Genomic DNA, 18,077 nt, shown 5'->3' with positions numbered 1-18,077 from the left:
TTGACCAACGGACTGCAAGTCTATCAAACAGACGGCAAATTTGACCAATAGTGGTAGAAGGGCGGACATGTGTATGATTGGCGGCTAGCGTTCTCCAATGAAAACTGGGGGCGTGGGTGGGCGGAGCCGGAAGTAGAGCCAGCCTAGAGGCCCCTGTCCGGCTGGGGAGGAGAGAAGGGGGAGGGAACTAGAGGAGGAGGAGGAGGTTAACCGAGGCAGCTACAGCGGCGGCGGCGCAGGGGTTGGTACGCGCTGGGCGGCGAGAGCCTCATGGCGGAGGAAGAGAGCGACCAAGAGGCCGAACGCCTCGGAGAAGAGCTCGTGGCCATTGTGGAGTCCCCGCCAGGCCCACCCGGGCTTAGAGCTGCGGGCGACGGCAGAGGCGGCGCTGGCGGCGGCAGCTGCGGTGGTGGCGGCGTCGGGATCAGCAGTCGGGATTACTGCCGACGCTTCTGTCAGGTGAGGCGCCCGTCGGCCGCCCGCCCGGACTTGTCAGCCGGTCCTGGGCCTCTTTGCCTCTCCTGCTCTTCCCGTCTCCGAATCTGGGCTGTGTCCGGCGCTCGCGCCACCGGCGCAGCGAGGAGCGTGGAGGATGAAGCTCCCTCCTCCACCTATCCGGCTTGGGGTGGGGGGCGGGGAGCGGGTTCGGGATGACCCGCGCAGGTTGAGGGTTGCGGAGAAAGTGAGAGTTTGTCCCGGGTGGAGGGGTTGGACCGGAGGGTCAGCTGGCAGGAAAGCTCTGTACTGACATGCCTCCCCTGCCCCAGACAGACCCCTTTCTGCCCGAGGGTCCCGCCTTTCTTGTGTTTCCTATCCTGTTTCTTGTCACCTCATTTGGAGTCTCTGGCAACATATCTTGCCTTCCCTTCTCCGCCTCTTGCCCCCCGTCTTCTCCCCTTTTTCGGATATGGGAGGCGTGCCATCTCTCTACCGCCCCCTCTCCTGTCATCGCCACCCCTCCCCCTCTGCTAGGGTCTCCTGTCATCCCCTCACGAGATCCCGCTGGGCCAGTTCTCCAGTTGGCTTAGGCGCTGACCCACAATGATTTAGTTACTTTTTTGGGGGGTGGGGTTAAGGCCATGGGATTGTCATCTTTCCTTTTCTTACTCCTTTCTCCGATACACACAAGCTCTTTTCTGATAAACTGCTAATAGAGAAAGTAGCTTTCCTGAAACTATTGCTCTGGTTACATCACCACCACCCCCCCTTCCTTTAAATTATAGTGTATTTTATTTAGCCTGTGGAAAAAAACAACAACAAAAGTGTCTGAACAGTGACAGTAAATTACTTACTTGGTCGACAGCCACAACGATTTGATGTATTTAGAACGTTTAAGCATAATCAAATATTAAAGTACCATATTTGTGCAGGGGTAGAATTTATGTAATCTATACATTTACATCTGCATATATTTATAGTTTAACATTTTGTTCTCTTTCGTAGCACTATTATTTTGCAAACTCTTGGGAAAAAATTTAATTGCTTCTTTTCCATCTCATTCCTTTGTTTATTATCTTGGATGTATAGGATTCAAATCTTGGTTCCACTACTTCTAGCTGTGTTATCTTAAACAGATTACTTAACCTCTTTGTGCCTTAGTTTCTTTACCTTCAAATCCGGATAGTAATTAAACGAGTGAATATGTAAAGGATCCAAACCCTTTGGATCCTTTACATCTTAAAGTTAGCCATTAATTTCATTCTGGTAGCAAGTAAGAAAGCTAAGCAGAAATGAGCATCATGTTTGCTGAAATTTGATTTTATGTCTTTCCAAGCGTTGAGACATTGCTTGGAAAAAAGGGTGGGGTTGACATCTTCAGGAAGATTTCATCCCCCTCTTCTCCAAAATAGATAAGTTTGTTTGATGGTGGAAATTGTCTTATTATATGGGATACGTGAGTTTTCTTTGGCATTGCTCTCTATTTAGTAACTTTCTTAAACAAATTTTTTTTTATTGGCATTCAGAATTTAGAGGTTGTGTCATTCCAGAGCTTATCTTCTATGTTTTATATGTAGAAACCATGTTTTCAGTAGATTATTTACCTGTAGGAGTTTTAAACTGCGTAAAATTATGTTACAATTGATCTTTTTAATAGCGTCACAGGCAGAAAGTCTATCTTTATCTATATTTTGCTTTTTATATCATTAATGAGTATCTTGGCTTTGGTTACATTTAGCTTTGTAAATTTATTTGCTGTAGAACGCAAAATTTAGTTTGAGGGCCAGAACATTTTTGGAGAACTTTTAATTACTTTCCTTCTATTTCTTGAAACCAACTTTAAGAACAAATGAATAAATTTAGCTTGTGAAATACAGTGTCCGAATAGTGACCGTAAATTATTTTAAGAACAAAAGAAGTTGACTATTTTATAAAACTCCACTACATCCTAAAATATCCAAGGAAATAAAAGTAAACAGGAAGAGCTTAGTAAACCTTTATATTGCTAAATTATGAGTGTTATACTGACATACTTTCATGTTACCAACTTTTATCTGAAATCTCATGACATATTTTATAATACTCTAGATTACCAAAAGATCTCTTCTTAGGGTTCCTATCCTGGTTCCAACTTGCAGGTGAGCTTTGTGAAGTGGTTTTTTTTGTGTTAAAACTTTAATAGAATAAAAGATTACCTGAATTAAGTTGCATTTTATGACTGATTAATAGAATTCTAGTATAGTAATTATGCTTTGTTTACCAGTAAAGGAATACAATCTAATTCCTAAAGATTGTTTCTTTTTAAATATTTGTTTTCCTAATATTCGCTAAGGGTAACTTGCCTTCATTAGTAAATTACTAGTTGTGAGTAATCCTTAAAATGGATAACACATACTTGAGTTGGTGACAGTTAACTCAATATATGAATTATACACACAGCCTTGTAAAGTTGAGAAGAAAGGCTCTAATTTTTCTTTCTCCTATTAGAAATATGAATCAAAATTTCTTGGCAGTTAGTGTGTGGGTGAAGGGAGAGGAAGGAACACTTCTTTTCAAGAATGGTTCTGTGTCTTTTACCACAGGGAAGAGTGAAAACAGAAGACTGTAGATAATATAAGTGAAAAATTATGCATGCACTCAATGCATTTGATGATAAACTTTCTATTTGAGAAACAATACTAGTAATTATAAATCTCAAACTGAGGGGATAATCCCTTAGCCTATAACTGATTTTTGAGATGATGGATTTGGGAGACTGAAATGTTCATTTCCAGTTGCATTGAATAATATTTGACTGCCCCATCATATCCTCCCCTTGGCTTTTATTAGTACACTTCAACAAATGCTTAAATAGAATTGGCCCTTAGCTTATATTTAATTTGAGGATGAAAGGAAGAGAAACGTAATTTTTATTGAGGGCCTACTAACTCTTAAGGCCTTCAGATAGGTCTTGTTATGCAAGTTATGTTGTTGAAATTGAGGCCTGAGCAACTTAATTTGTTAGGTGAACAAGCTGGGATTTTTGGACCCAGCCTTCGATTTCTTCTGAACTATAGACTGAAATTACAAATGAATCCTCAAATACTTATAAAGTGACTTTTATTTTTTTTGGTCAAGTTGTATAAGAGAGAAAGATTTGCTGAAGAACTCAGGGGATAATGGATGGAAAATTTTAAAAGTATTCTTTCATTATGCCACTGTATAAAAAATATTCCAAGTAACAGTTAATTATCTCTGATTTCTTAGGGGCTGTGAACATTTCCCCAATACCTGAAGGTTGTGGTAATTCATCTTAATTTTGTTGCTAGATACATTGAAATTTTTTATCACAAATTATAAATTAAGTTAAAGATAACCTTCTTAGTTCAGTGCCAGAATGGATATAGTGAATGATATATAAGTATTTCTGAAAGCACTTCAATATGTTGATTAAAATAGACTTTAAACTCATTTCTTATTATAGTGGGGTTAAATAGCCATCCCATGAGGATGTCATAAGTATAAAATGAGAGAATGAACATGAGGTTCTCAGTACTATACCTAGCACATAGATAGGCTTAAATAGATAGAGGCTATTAATATTTCTCACATGTGAAATCCTCTGAAGGTTTAAGAGGACCATTAGAGATAATCTAATCTGTAGGTCACTTAAAGTTTGTATCCTGCAGTAAACTTGAGAGAGAATTTAGAAATGTTACAATTCTAAATCATTAACTAGAAAAGCCAAATGTTCCTAATGAAGCACTAACTGATGCAAAAATGACTGTTGTTTTTCAGATTTTATTTCTTGTAGCAGACATTGGGCAATGTCTGGAGATATTTGTGATTGTCTTACTTGGGAGCTTGCTACTGGCATCTGGTGCGCAGAGGCCAGAGATTTTGAGCATCCTGCAATGTACCGGGCAGCCCTGGCAGCAGATTATCTGGTTCATAGTGGTCAACAGAATTATCGATAGAACTATCTGGTGCCAAAGTTGAGAAACCCTGCTATAACCTTACTTTGGAACTCTTAGTGGATACTCTGTCTTGAAAGAAAGTATTTAATCATCTCATCAAATAATTTTGAGCAGCTAGTGTGCATCCTGGGTAGCAAGAAGGGCTTCCCAGGTAGCTCAGCTGGTAAAGAATCTGCCTGCAATGCAGGAAACCCCGGTTTGATTCTTGGGTTGGAGAGTTCCCTTGGAGAAGGGATAGGCTACCCATTCCAGTATTCTTGGGCTTACCTGGTAGCTCAGATGGTAAAGAATCTGCTTGCAGTGTGGGAGGCCTGGGTTCGATCCCTGGGTTGGGAAGATCCCTTGCAGGAGGCCATGGCCACCCACTCCAATATTCTTGCCTGGAGAGTCCCCATGGACAGAGGAGCCTGGCGGGCTACAGACCCTTGGGTCGCAAAGAGTCCCACACCACTGAGCAACTGAGCACAGCAGTGTGTAGCAAGCACTCTAAACAGATAAACAATCTAACAGAAAAAGAGTTCACTTCATAGTTTTACAAAATACATACTCATGCCTCTTTAAATTAAAATTTAATTGTTTTAGGAAAATACAACCCTTATCTCTTAGTCTTGGTATAAAGTTCACATAATATAGTTTCTTGAGCAGTTACTTAGAGTATAATACATTTTTACTATTCCTGGAATTATTTTTTGATTTAGTTTTATGTTTTTGTATGTGCTTTGTTTATTAATAAGTCATATAAGACTTAAAATTGAGGAATTGCATTTTGCTGCTAGAAGTTCAGTTCAGTCACTCAGTCGTGTCCGACTCTTTGCGACCCCATGAACTGCAGCATGACAGGCCTCCCTGTCCATCACCAACTCCTGGAGTTTACCCAAACTCATGTCTATCAAGTCAGTGATGCCATCCAGCCATCTTCTCCTCCTGCCCCCAATCCCTCCCAGCATCAGGGTCTTTTCACATGAAGTGTTCAAAGTATTGGAGTTTCAGCTTCAACATCAGTCCTTCCAATGAACACCCAGGACTGATCTCCTTTAGGATGGACTGGTTGGATCTCCTTATAGTTCAAGGGGCTCTCAAGAGTCTTCTCCAACACCATAGTTCAAAAGCATCAATTCTTTGGCACTTTGCTTTCTTCACAGTTCAAGTCTCACATCCATACATGACTACTGGAAAAACCATAGCCTTGACTAGACTGACCTTTGTTGGCAAAGTAATATCTCTGCTTTTTAATATGCTATCTAGGTTGATCATAACTTTCCTTCCAAGGAGTAAGCATCTTTTAATTTCATGGCTGCAATCACCATCTGCAGTGATTTTGGAGCCCCCCAAAATAAAGTCTGACACTGTTTCCACTGTTTACTGACTTAAATAGTTTAAACAAGTACATATTTATTTCTCATATGAAAAGTCTTGAATGGTTAGTAGGAATGATATGGTAGCTTTATCATCATTTGTTCTTTCTTATTAGTCGTCTTTATCTTCTATCTCAAGTTTGCCTCATGATCCAAAATAGTTGCTGAAGTTCCAAGCATCAAATCTCAGTTCCATGTATCAGAAATGGGGTTTATCTGGGGTAAGCCAAAAACATCTTGCTGTAAATTCTACTTTGATTTCAATCTTGTTAGCTAGTCCCATCTGAAAAGAATGTTAGGGTATATTTTTGTATTTTTCTCCTGGATAAACTCAGGCCTGTGATTCCCCTGTGATCAGCTGGTAAAGAATCTGCCTGCAATGAGGGAGACCTGAGTTTGATCCCTGGGTTAGGAAGATCCCCTGGAGAAGGGAAAGGCTACCCGGTCCAGTACTCTGGACTGAAGAATTCCATGGACTAAGCATGAGGTCCCAAAGAGTCTGACAGAACTGAGCGACTTTCACGTGATTCTATTAATAAGGAAGGAAGAAAATAAGAATGGATATTGTAGAGGCAACCTTTTTTTGTTTGTGTTTTTATTTTTTTTTCCTATTTTGCCATTGATTATAATAAAAAAAATAGTGGTCATACTTTTGTCCGGTTCCTTCCCCACATATTCCCCAGAAGTAATCACTTGCAATTCTTTTAGCAAGTATGATGTTTACCTCCATGTTATTTATTATAATTATTGTAATAAGGAAAAACAAAACAAAGTGAATCCTAGACCTTGTTGGCTGTATTTAGGGAGCTAAATATTTTGCTATTGTTTATGCTTTTTCTTCCCCCCTGGAGAAGGAAATGGTTACCCACTCCAGTATTCTTGCCTAGAGAATCCAATGGACAGAGGAGTTTGGCAGACTATAGTCCACAGGGTTGGACACGACTGAAGCAACTTAGCAGTATGCTTTTTTTGGTTGACTTTCAGGTTGACTTTCAATTCTTTCAATTATGAAAGGTTGACTTTCAGCATTCAGTTCCGTTCAGTTGCTCAGTTGTGTCCGACTCTTTGTGACCTCATAAATCGCAGCTCTCCAGGCCTCCCTGTCCATCACCAACTCCTGGAGTCTACCCAAACCCATGTCCATCGAGTCGGTGATGCACTGAATACTACTAATTGTTCATAATTACATTATTTGTAATAGCAAATTATTAAAAATTAGCTAATAACAAAAGTTAGGAAAATGTTACATTTAATTGAATCCTTTCTCCTAACAGTCATGTGTTGTTGTTTAGGCTCTTGTGATCCCATAAAATATAGCCCTGCCAGGCTCTTCTGTCCATGGGATTTCCTAGGCAAGAATACAGGAGTGGGTTCCAATTTTCTTCTCTAGGGGCTCTTCCTGACCCAGGGGTCAAACCCATGTGTCCTGCCTTGGCAGGCAGATTCTTTACCACTGAGCCACCTGGGAAGCCTCTAAGAGTCATTATATAAGGGATATTTATTCATATGGGAAATTGTTAGTGGTATTATAACAACAGAAAAAGAAGACAGGTGATATCACTTTTGTAAATAAAAAGACCCCCCTCCCCCCAAAAAATCAAATTGTAAACAGTGGATAATTTATTAGTGATATTAAATCTTCTATCTTTATAATCAGAGGAAAAGTAAAAAATAAAAACATTTTATTTATTCCTATTTCACAGATTGCTTATTTTCTGTGAATAAATGCAAGAATATTTTGAGCATGATAAAATTTGAACTCCTTTGTTTTCTCAAAAATATGTGAAATGCTTTTTTTAAAAAATGAATTGGTTTATAATTTTCGGTTAACCATTAACAGCCTAAACTTAAATAACTTCTTTATATACAGTCTTGCATTAAAATATATATTAATTACTAATTTCTAATAATCACTCATAACATTGGGTTAAAGAAATTTATTTCAGATTTTGTAGATAAAATGGTAGAAGAAAATGCTTTTAAATGAAGTCATTGCTTTGAAACTTTGAGTGATACCATTATTTTACAGTTCTGCCAAACAGACGTTAAGGTACAAATTGTACTGTTATTGTTGGCAATGATCTTTATTTTCTTGCCGAAATTTGATAAACTATACCTTTAGCAATTACAAATAAAAGCAAAAAAGAAAACTTTAAAGGAACATATGGTAAAAGGTGTATATGATGAGGCATTTGAAAAATAAAACACGATCAATAAAATATGGTCAATTAATATGCTATTTAAAATATATACTGGGACTTCCCTAGCAGTCCAGTGATTAAGACTCCATGCTTCCACTGCAGGGGGCAAGGGGTCAATCCCTGGTCAGGGAACTAAGATCCCACATGGCTTGCAGCCAAAAGTTGTTGTTAATTTTAATAAAATGTATATTAATATGTAATGAAGAGGATATTAGGCCATTTGAAATCTAATATAATTTATTAAAATACTAACTCTAGTTATATTTTTACAATACCTAGTCTGATTTGGAGAGTATTTTTAAAGTTTGTAATTTCAAAGGAATCTAATACAAGGAGGTCTTCAGCTTCCATGTAATATGTATCACCTTTATTTTTTAGCTTATCTCTGACAGGTTGGTTCATCATTTCAGCGGTACACTCTGTTCAGTAATAGGTTAGCTTTCTGGGATGAGACCCAATCAGCATCGCCTGTTTAGCACTGTGGTGGAACACTTGGTGGCAACTAAATATGAGAGGAGGTCAATCTGTATAATGTGTGACATAAGATCCTAAAGTTCAGTATATTGACACTCATATACCAACCACTTAATACCTTCAGTTCCCCAAAACAGGGGTGAATGTGAAAAACAGTTGAAAGGCTTTGTGTTTAAACAGTAGGAAAAAAAGTGATTGATGTTAGGGTTGATGCTTATTGTTTATAAAATTGGCCCTCCATATCCACGGCTCTACAGCCCCGAGTTCAGCCAACCAGAGATGAAAAAATATTGGGGGGAAAATTCCAGAAAGTTCCAAAAAGCAAAACTTGAATTTGGTGCACACTGGCAACTATTTACATAGCATTTACATTGTATTAGGTATTTAAGTAATCCATAGATCATTTAAAGTATTCAGGAGAATATGTGTAGGTTATATAGAAATACTATACCATTTTAAATGAAACACTTGAGTACCTGCGGATTTGGTATCTGTGGGCAGGGTAGAGGTTGTAGGAATGGTCCTAGAACCAGTCTCCCAAATCCTGATGAATGACTATATAATGCATGGTCATATAGTCATAATCAAACAGGCACTGTCCCTGTTTTAGTGTATAGCTATAACTTTGTTAAGGTCTACAAAGAAAATGTATATATAAAATGCAGGCAGGCATTCTTGGGCAAGTTGACTTTGACTGAGATTCTTTGCTTTAGTTTGAACATGTTGAATTTAAGGTGTCTCCAAGGAGAGATCTCAGAGACGATTGGCTTTCCGTAATCTGGAGCTCAGACGTGAGGAGTGGTCAGTCATAGTTGTGTGGGTGGCATTTGCAGCCATGCCTGTGAATGAGCTCACATAGAGATAATACAGAGAAAAAGACTTGGAAGGGAAGGGACTCCGCAGGTAAATGGCCTGATAGAAATACGGAGGCTTGATATGAAGTCTGAGAAAAATGAAAGAGCTTGGAGAAAACCAGGTAACTGTGGTGAAACAGAAGATAATGAAGGATGAAGTGAATGGTAATTGACATAGAAAACTATTGAGGTCCAACCATTGAATTAACATGGAGATCTTTGGTGACTTTAAGCAAAGCTCTGTTTTCATTTAATGATGGGAGCAGGAGTCAGACTGAAGTAGTTTGAGGAGTGGGAAGCAAAGACATAAATAGTAATACAGATAATTTATAAAGGAGATGGGAAGATATGGGTGGAAACGAGAATTTGTGGGTTGAAGGTGAAATTTTTTATTTTTCCTAAAATTGTTGAGAATTTGTTGTGCTCAAAATGTGATGAGAATGATTCATTTGAAAGGAAGAAATAATGGAAGAAAAGATAATCTGTAAAATAAGATCCTAAAAAGGGAAAGGATGACAAGATTCAAAGCACAAATGGAAGAGGTGCTTTGTATAGGAGTTTTGGGGTAGGTGGAAGCTTCATCTCTTGAGAGTATATGGGGGTGGTTAGAGATATAAAGTGAACAGAGGTCTAAAATGGTAGCTTCTTAAAGAGATAGATTTAATTGACCTGCAGAACCATTTGAGTTTGCTGATTTTGAGAACAGAGTGATCATTAGTCTGTACTTTTGTTCTTCAGGGCTTGTCTGGGTAGGTAAAGGCATGGAGAACTTGATTAGCTGTATTTATTCAGTGTTGAGTGATACACTATAATTGATTAGTTAATTAACTTTGAGAGAGAAGGGGACATCCTCCTTTTATGGCTACATTTATGGTAAAACAGAGAAGTGAAAAGAGAAAGAAATTAGAGAAGTAGTTGTATCAGTAGATATTAATAGATGGGTACACAACATTGTTCTTTGTACCTAATATACGTGTGTATGTATTTGATACTCTGATAAAACATGTACACAATTTACTAATACATGGTTCTATAACTGGAGTTTACTAAAATTAACCCATATCTGTTTTAGTTACCCTGAAGTTAAAACGTTCTAAATATTACCTAATCAGTTGTCAATGATTTGCTATGTGTGTGTTATATTTTTAGTTATTGGAAAGGTTTACTTATTTTATTGAAGTTTATGAATATGTGATATTTTGAGTGTTTTCTGTGTGTCAGATACTGTGATAAGTGTTTTACCTCTTCTGTCTCATTTAATCCACTACCCTGTGTGGTATGTGCCATTATTCTCATTTTACAGTTTAGAAAATTTTAGACCAAGAGAGATTAAATGGCCTAAGTCAGATTGGAATCTTGGCTAGTCTGTCAAGAGCCTGTGTACTTAACCATTACAGTATACATATATATTATATCTATCAATAAGCATTCAGTATCTATTATAGTATCTGTGCATATACATCGGTATATACTGTGCTTAAGCAATTATTGAGTGGAAGTAGTAATTTAAAAGTACTCAAGGCAGCAGAAACTAAAGATGTTCATGAATGCGAAAGAGAGAAAAAAAATTAAGCTATCAGAAGTTCTCTCTAATAAGTGATTTTCAAACTTTTAATTTTTTTCCCCACCCACTTGAGTGGGATATGCTTCTCTCTGAAGCAGTGGCTCACTTTAGTGGTCATTTTTAAAATGCAAGAGTTAATGATTAAAAACCAGTTACTTCATGTAATTACCAAGTATTTTGAAGGCTGGAGGATTATGGAATATATTTCAGATGTTTTTCTTAATGATTAAAATTTTAAAGTTTGTCTCTCCATATTATTTAGATTAACCTTTAATATTTTCAAATTTTACTAACACAGAGCAGTGGATGTGCATTTTTAGACTTTATTATCCTTTGCCATGTTTTGGAAACTTGCCGAACATCTCTCAGGTTATAGAACTCATCAGTTAAGTTGTATTCCATGCTCATGAGGGTGTGGTGAAATGGATACCTCATGTTCAAATGATGGGAGCAGAAATCACCACAAGCTTTCTGAACCATAATTCATCAAAATAGATTAGAAACATTAAAAATGATTTGTACTTTTTGACTTAAAACATTAATTTCTGAGAAATATAAATTTGGATATAAAGCAATTCATCATAATATTAACTAATTAAAGGAATGAGTTGAAAATGAAAATGCAACCAGAACATCTAAAACAGCTGAACATTTTTCAACCTCATCAACTATTCAGCCTTAAAAAATGTTCTCAATGACTATATAATGACCTAGGAAGATAAAATATAATGATGAAAAAATCAGGTGGAAAAATTTGTTTGTAGGAAGACTATACAGTTTGAAGGCTGGTCCATTCTCACCAGATGCACTGTATTTTAGAGGGGTTTGGTGCTGTAAATAAAAATCAAATGAGCTACTTCACTAGAGACAGGATTTCTTGAAGATAAACTTTAGGAGCCATTTGTGACTTCAGGAAGTCTGTGAACTCTAAAACTATTTGCAAAATAAGTTGTACTTGGGTTTCCTTGGTGAGCAAGTGTAAAGTTGTTTTTTTTTTTTTTATCAGATTCTCCTAAGAATTTTCAAAACTTACTAAACAAATACAGGCCACAGTCATCCAAACACACCAACAAGTTATGAGCCTTTGCTGTAAGCCATTGTGACATAAGCAACACTGCCTGCTTTTGCAAAGAAAAATTTATTGGACTTTGCCTGTTCACTTCTGTATTTTCTATGGTTAAGTAGTTGAGATGGATAATGTGTGGCTCATAAACAGCTTTCTGGCCTTCTCAGAAAAAAGTATCTCAGCCCCTGTGCTACTTTCTTATTGATTCTTTTCTATAATCCTGTGAGATAGGTACTGTTTTTAATCTTCATTTTATGAATGGGACAGATGAGACTCAGAGAGGTTAAGCAACCCCAAGTCACACGCTAGAAAAGAGAAATTACCAAGATGTTAATAATGGTTATATGTGGGCAGAAAATGATGGATGATTTTTTAATAATCCAGATTTACTACAGTGAGTGTATATAACTTATCAAGAGGGGAGACAGTTGAAAAAAAACTAGAACTGAGTTAGAATCTTAAAACTCATTCATCCTTTTTTATTATTTTAATTTCCTCCATTTCATCCCGTGCTTGTGAAGAGCAAATATGCAATTTCTGCTTCCCTTTATGGGACTTAACTCTTACTATGCAGTCCTTTCTTACCTTGATTTTTTTGAAAAAAAAATACTCTATTTGTAGTTTCTTTTTTTTTTTTTTTTTGTAGTTTCTTTAAAACTCTATATTAACTGAAGCCATTTTGTCCTTTAACTCCTTTTTTATTACTGTTTTAAAATTTTATTGTTTTGAATTGCTAGTCTATTATTGAAGTATAGTTGATGTACAGTGTTGTACCAATTTCTGCTGAACAGCAGAGTGATTCAATTTTACACATATATACATTCTTTTAAAATATTATTTTCCACTATGGTTTATCCTAGAAGACTGGATATAGTACCCTGTGCAATACAGTAAGACCTTGTTGTTTATCCCTTCTATATGTAATAGTTTGTATCTACCAACCCCAGATTCCTAGTGTATTCCTCTCCCCTGTCCTTCTCCCCTACTCTAAGTCTGATCTCTATGTCTGTGAGTCTTATTCTATTTTGTAGATAGGTTCATTTGTGCCATGTTTTAGATTCCACATGTTTTGCCCTTTAACTCTTGAGATTCTTTGTATTCTCTTTATATTTTGAACTTAACTTCAGGAACTAGTAAGTGCTCATAACTTAATAGGTATTTATAAAATGCTGCATATATGCCTGTCTGACAGTATATATATATAAAACTTATTTTTTTAAATATCAATCTATTGAATTATCCTTAATTATCTTAGGCATAGATATAGATACATAAAGGTATTCCTAAAAAAAAACATTGGCTGTGTACTATGTGGGAAGTTTCATCCTAATGATTATAGGAGATTAAAGGAGGAAAAGTTCACAATCCCTTCCTTCAAGAAACTGTATCATCTAGTGAGGGAGAAAAAGTTTATCTGACTGCTGCAACCAATGTCACGACCTTGATCCAAGCCATTGGTCATCCTTCCTCTGGGAAATTTTATCTCCCTGCTTCCAGTTTTCTCAGTTTTTTTCTCCACATAGCCAATTGATCCTTTTAAAGACATGAGAGTGAGGTCTCTTCTAAACTAAACCTTCCATGTTTTTCTGTCTTAGGGTCAAAGCCAAAATTCTTGCAGTGGACTGCAAGGCTTCATGATCTAGCCTCTGTCTAGCTTTTTAACTTGTCTCCTATTACTTTTTGTCTCTGCTACTTACCTTCAGCTACTCTAGTGTTTTTGCCCCCTCCTTCAGTGGAATAAATATTCTCCTGCCTCTTGTCTGCCAGAAAAACTTCATTTGGACAATTGAATGGTCTGCTATGATTAATTTCACAAAGAGAAATTAAAGTCTAGAGTCCCAAACAGGTTCAGTTCAGTTCAGTTGCTCAGTCGTGTCCGACTCTTTGCGACCCCATGAATTGCTGCACACCAGGCCTCCCTGTCCATCACCAACTCCCAGAGTTCACTCAAACTCATGTCCATCGAGTTGGTGATGCCATCCAGATCTCATCCTCTGTCGTCCCCTTCTCCTCCTGCCCCCAATCCCTCCTAGCATCAGAGTCTTTTGCAATGAGTCAACTCTTCGCATGAGCTGGCCAAAGTACTAGAGTTTCAGCTTTAGCATCATTCCTTCCAAAGAATACCCAGGACTGATCTCCTTCAGAATAGACTGGTTGGATCCCCTTGCAGTCCAAGGGACTCTCAGAGTCTTCTCCAACATCACAGTTCAAAAGCACCAATTCTTTGGCGCTCAGCTTTCTTCACAGTCCAACTCTCACATCCATACATGACCACTGGAAAAACCATAGCCTTGACTAGACAGACCTTTGTTGACAAAGTACTGTCTCTGCTTTTCAATATGCTGTCTAGGCTGGTCATAACTTTCCTTCCAAGGAGTAAGTGTCTTTTAATTTCATGGCTGCAGTCACCATCTGCAGTGATTTTGAAGCCCCCCAAAATAAAGTCTGACACTGTTTACACTGTTTCCCCATCTATTTCCCATGAAGTGATGGGACCGGATGCCATTTGATTTAGTTTTCTGAATGTGAGCTTTAAGCCAACATTTTCACTCTCCTCTTTCACTTTCATCAAGAGGCTTTTGAGTTCCTCTTCACTTTCTGCCATAAGGGTGGTGTCATCTGCATATCTGAGGTTATTGATATTTCTCCCACAATCTTGATTCCAGCTTGTGCTTCTTCCAGCCCAGCGTTTCTCATGATGTACTCTGCATAGAAGTTAAATAAGCAGGGTGACAATATACAGCCTTGACGTACTCCTTTCCTATTTGGAACCAGTCTGTTGTTCCATGTCCGGTTCTAACTGTTTCTTCCTGACCTGCATATAGTTTTCTCAAGAGGCAGGTCAGGTGGTCTGGTATTCCCATCTCTTGAAGAATTTTCCACAGTTTAATGTGATCTACACAGTCAAAGGCTTTGGCATAGTCAATAAAGCAGAAATAGATGTTTTTCTGGAACTCTCTTGCTTTTTCCATGATCCAGTGGATGTTGGCAATTTGATCTCTGGTTCCTCTGCCGTTTCTAAAACCAGCTTGAACATCTGGAAGTTCACAGTTCATGTATTGCTGAAGCCTGGCTTGGAGGTTAAGATACAAAATTTCTGCCTTCCTGGAATATTGCTTAATCAGAGCCATTGTGCCTGTCTGGTTAGGGCTGGGGAGTTTTCAGGAGCTGTAGCTTGGTTGTCTTCTCACTGGGAGTGGCTTCTTTTGTACCTCAAAAGGAAAATCATTTAACCTCCAACCATACTTTTTTAAGAATCCAGAAGGTCAGTAGGGCAAAGGCTTGTTACACTACTCAGCCAACACCCATTAAACTTAGAAACACTAGTAATTCCTTGAACTTAGTACATAGTACAGTTGACTCACATCACTTTTGTCAGGAGGATTTAGTGGTATCACTAAAGATGAATATTAAAGGTAAGATAGGTGCACAAAAATCAAGGTATCAAGTCAGTTTTGGTTTCAACTTCACCAGGGTGCTAATCAGTTACAGCAATTGCCAGTGTCTATAACTTGTAAAGTTTTACTGGGAAAATACATCAAACAGTTGTGACACTCTATGCTTATGATAATTTTTTGAGAGGTGGAAGCACTTTACTTGAACATTTCTGCTTTCTTGAAAGCTGTTTCTGATTTTCTGTCTTGCAAAGTTTATACATTTCATGAATGACAGCCCCAGGCACCAGGTCATACTTGATGTCTCTTCCTTATGGTTTCCTTCATATTAAAAACTTTTAATTTCTATTTTTTTCTGTATTGTCCTGGAACTCTTGTGCTACAGTAAGTATAGATTCTGTTTAATGGTATATCTTTACTGCCTTTTGTAAAGAGTATATCACTTGTAGTGTGTAAAACTCAAAGTACAATCTCTGCAAGGCTCCACAACACTCGAGCCTTGCAATTACCATAGCTCTGATGTTCTGCCCTCGTCTCTGGATTTCTCTGTCCCCAGCCTGTGCCAAGACATTTTTAGCCTTGTGTTACCATGACTTTTGCCACTTTCCCTGAAAATCTTAGGCCTATTGAGCTAAAATCATAAAAGCACTCCCCTTGTGCCACATATTTGTATTATTTGGACAATAGCCATAAGGAAATAAAGCTACTTTTAATATTTCTGATGTCTGTACTCAATGAAGATAGTATGTCTTCTGCCACTTGCTCCTCTAAATCGTTTCTTTATTCTGCTTTTAACTGTTTGTTGTTGTCGTTCAGTTGTTCAGTCATGTCCGACTCTTTCTGACCCCGTGGACTGCAGCACGCCAGGCCTCCCTGTCCATCACCATCTCCTGGAGCTTGCTCAAACTCATGTCCATTGAGTCCGGGATGCCACCCAACCATCTTGTTCTCTCTCGTCTCCTTCTCCTCCTGCCCTCAATCCTTCCCATCACTGGGGTCTTTTCTGATAAGTCGGCTCTTCACATTAGGTGGCCAAAGTACTGGAGCTTCAGCTTCAGCATCAGTCCTTCCAATGAATATTCAGATTGATTTCCTTTAGGATTGACTTGGTTCGATCTCCTTTAACTGTTCTAGACCTTGCATGATTTGTTCTACTTCACTGGCAGTGTAAACATTCCTTTTTGTCACATTCCTTTCAGCAGTGATTGTTGTTATTTAGTCACTACGTTATGTCTGACTCTTATTGTGACCCCATGGACTGTAGCCCTCCAGGCTCCTCTGTCCATGGGATTCTCCAGGCAGGGATACTGGAGTGGGTTGCCAGTTCTTCCTCCAGGATTCCTGATCCAAGGGCGTCTCCTGCATTGGCAGGCAGATTCTTTACTTCTGAGCTACCAGGAAAGTCCTTCAGCAATGATAGGATATGCCGTTTCACATAAACATAGTTGGTTTCTGTTTTTGTTTATATCTTAGCCTATTCTTAAGTTGGTGCCTCCTGTCTTCCTTTCCCTTTCTGTTTGCTTTTGGGCTTAGGTTTTATTATTCTTCAGTTATCTCTTATCTTCAGTAAGATCTCCTGTAATATCAGAGATGAAAGTCAAGGAATTTGGAGTTTACTGAAAAGCATTCACCATGAAACAGATTTTGCCCATTCTTATCTGCAAGATTTAAGGAAATCTTGCCAGCTTAACATCAAACCAAGGTTTAGCCTCTTATTTTGCTTTTCTTCAGTTTTGCTTTTCCTGTCCATTCCCTGAGGCCTAACTTTGAGTTCCTGGGGCATTTTTCTTTGTGACACTGTGCCATATCATACATTGCCTCCTATAATAACTAGTAATTTGAAATGCATCTGAAATGCTTCAGGTATTCAGTAATAATCTCAGTTTTTGTTTTTCTTTAACCTTTCACATCTGTACAGATTTTATGTTACTGAATAGCAGTCTCAGTCTTCATGGTGTGTGGTTTTTACACGTACTCTTATTATGTATTTTCTGTTTGACCATAGTTGGATTTCCATTCTGATTCACCGCGACTTCCATGCTTCAGTTTACCTCCATGCCTCTGTTCGATACCTTTGGAGTCAGTCATTCTTCCTTTCTGATGATTAACAGCTAAAATACATGCCACCCCCCAACTCCATCTTTAATAATGCATAGTTTTGGTATATATCAGTATATTCTTGTTTTCTTTTTTCATGTCTGACTAGTTTAGTTTCTGAGATTGAATTCAATCTTAAGAAAGTCCTGCTTTCTTCCATCTTAACATGACCTCCTTTTATTTTATTTTTTTTAACTCTTTCACTATTATTTTGATTGAAAGTCATCTTTTAGTTCTTGAGACTAAGCATACCTGGTGTCTAAAGTTAGTTTTTGTTACCCTTTTTAGTTTCTGCTTTGGATGTGTAGTAATTCTATTGAGTTTTTCTTCTGCCTCAGTCTAGGAAAGTGATTTATGCCCTAAATAAAAAATTAAGTTTGACCTTTCTTTATTTCTGCACTTAATAAAATCCACTGGACATCTTCATTGAACTCAAATAAAATCTTGATATGTATAGCTCTGATGAAGTTCATGCGCATATTATTCTCAGAAGTTACTAGAGACCATGTGACAGTGACTAGAAGCCTTTGGGCGAGTCACAGGAATACGAGAGCTCTTCTCTGAGAACAGAATCAACAGGGATCAATATAAGTCAGCTCATCTAAGACTAATATTAATAATTTTAAGTCTAGACATTCACACACACTAGTGTTTAAGACCCATATGGAACTTAACTG

General features: G+C 37.9%; 1 protein-coding gene across 2 annotated transcripts in view; it reads left to right on the top strand.

Moving 5' to 3' along the window:
* The first annotated feature begins 30 nt into the window (after window positions 1-30).
* The window catches only part of ZNF654 (zinc finger protein 654), an 89,651-nt gene continuing 71,604 nt past the window's right edge, over window positions 31-18,077 (top strand). For both annotated transcript variants that reach the window (XM_040226849.1, XM_040226841.1), the window contains exon 1: window positions 31-459. In XM_040226849.1, coding sequence (XP_040082783.1) covers window positions 271-459 — 189 coding nt within the window. In that variant the 5' untranslated portion in view covers window positions 31-270. The remainder of the gene's footprint in view (window positions 460-18,077) is intronic.

The sequence above is a fragment of the Oryx dammah genome, unplaced genomic scaffold (genome assembly GCF_014754425.2).
Source record: "Oryx dammah isolate SB20612 unplaced genomic scaffold, SCBI_Odam_1.1 HiC_scaffold_2, whole genome shotgun sequence".
Lineage (NCBI taxonomy): Eukaryota > Metazoa > Chordata > Mammalia > Artiodactyla > Bovidae > Oryx > Oryx dammah.
This window is presented reverse-complemented; position numbering and strand designations above follow the sequence as displayed.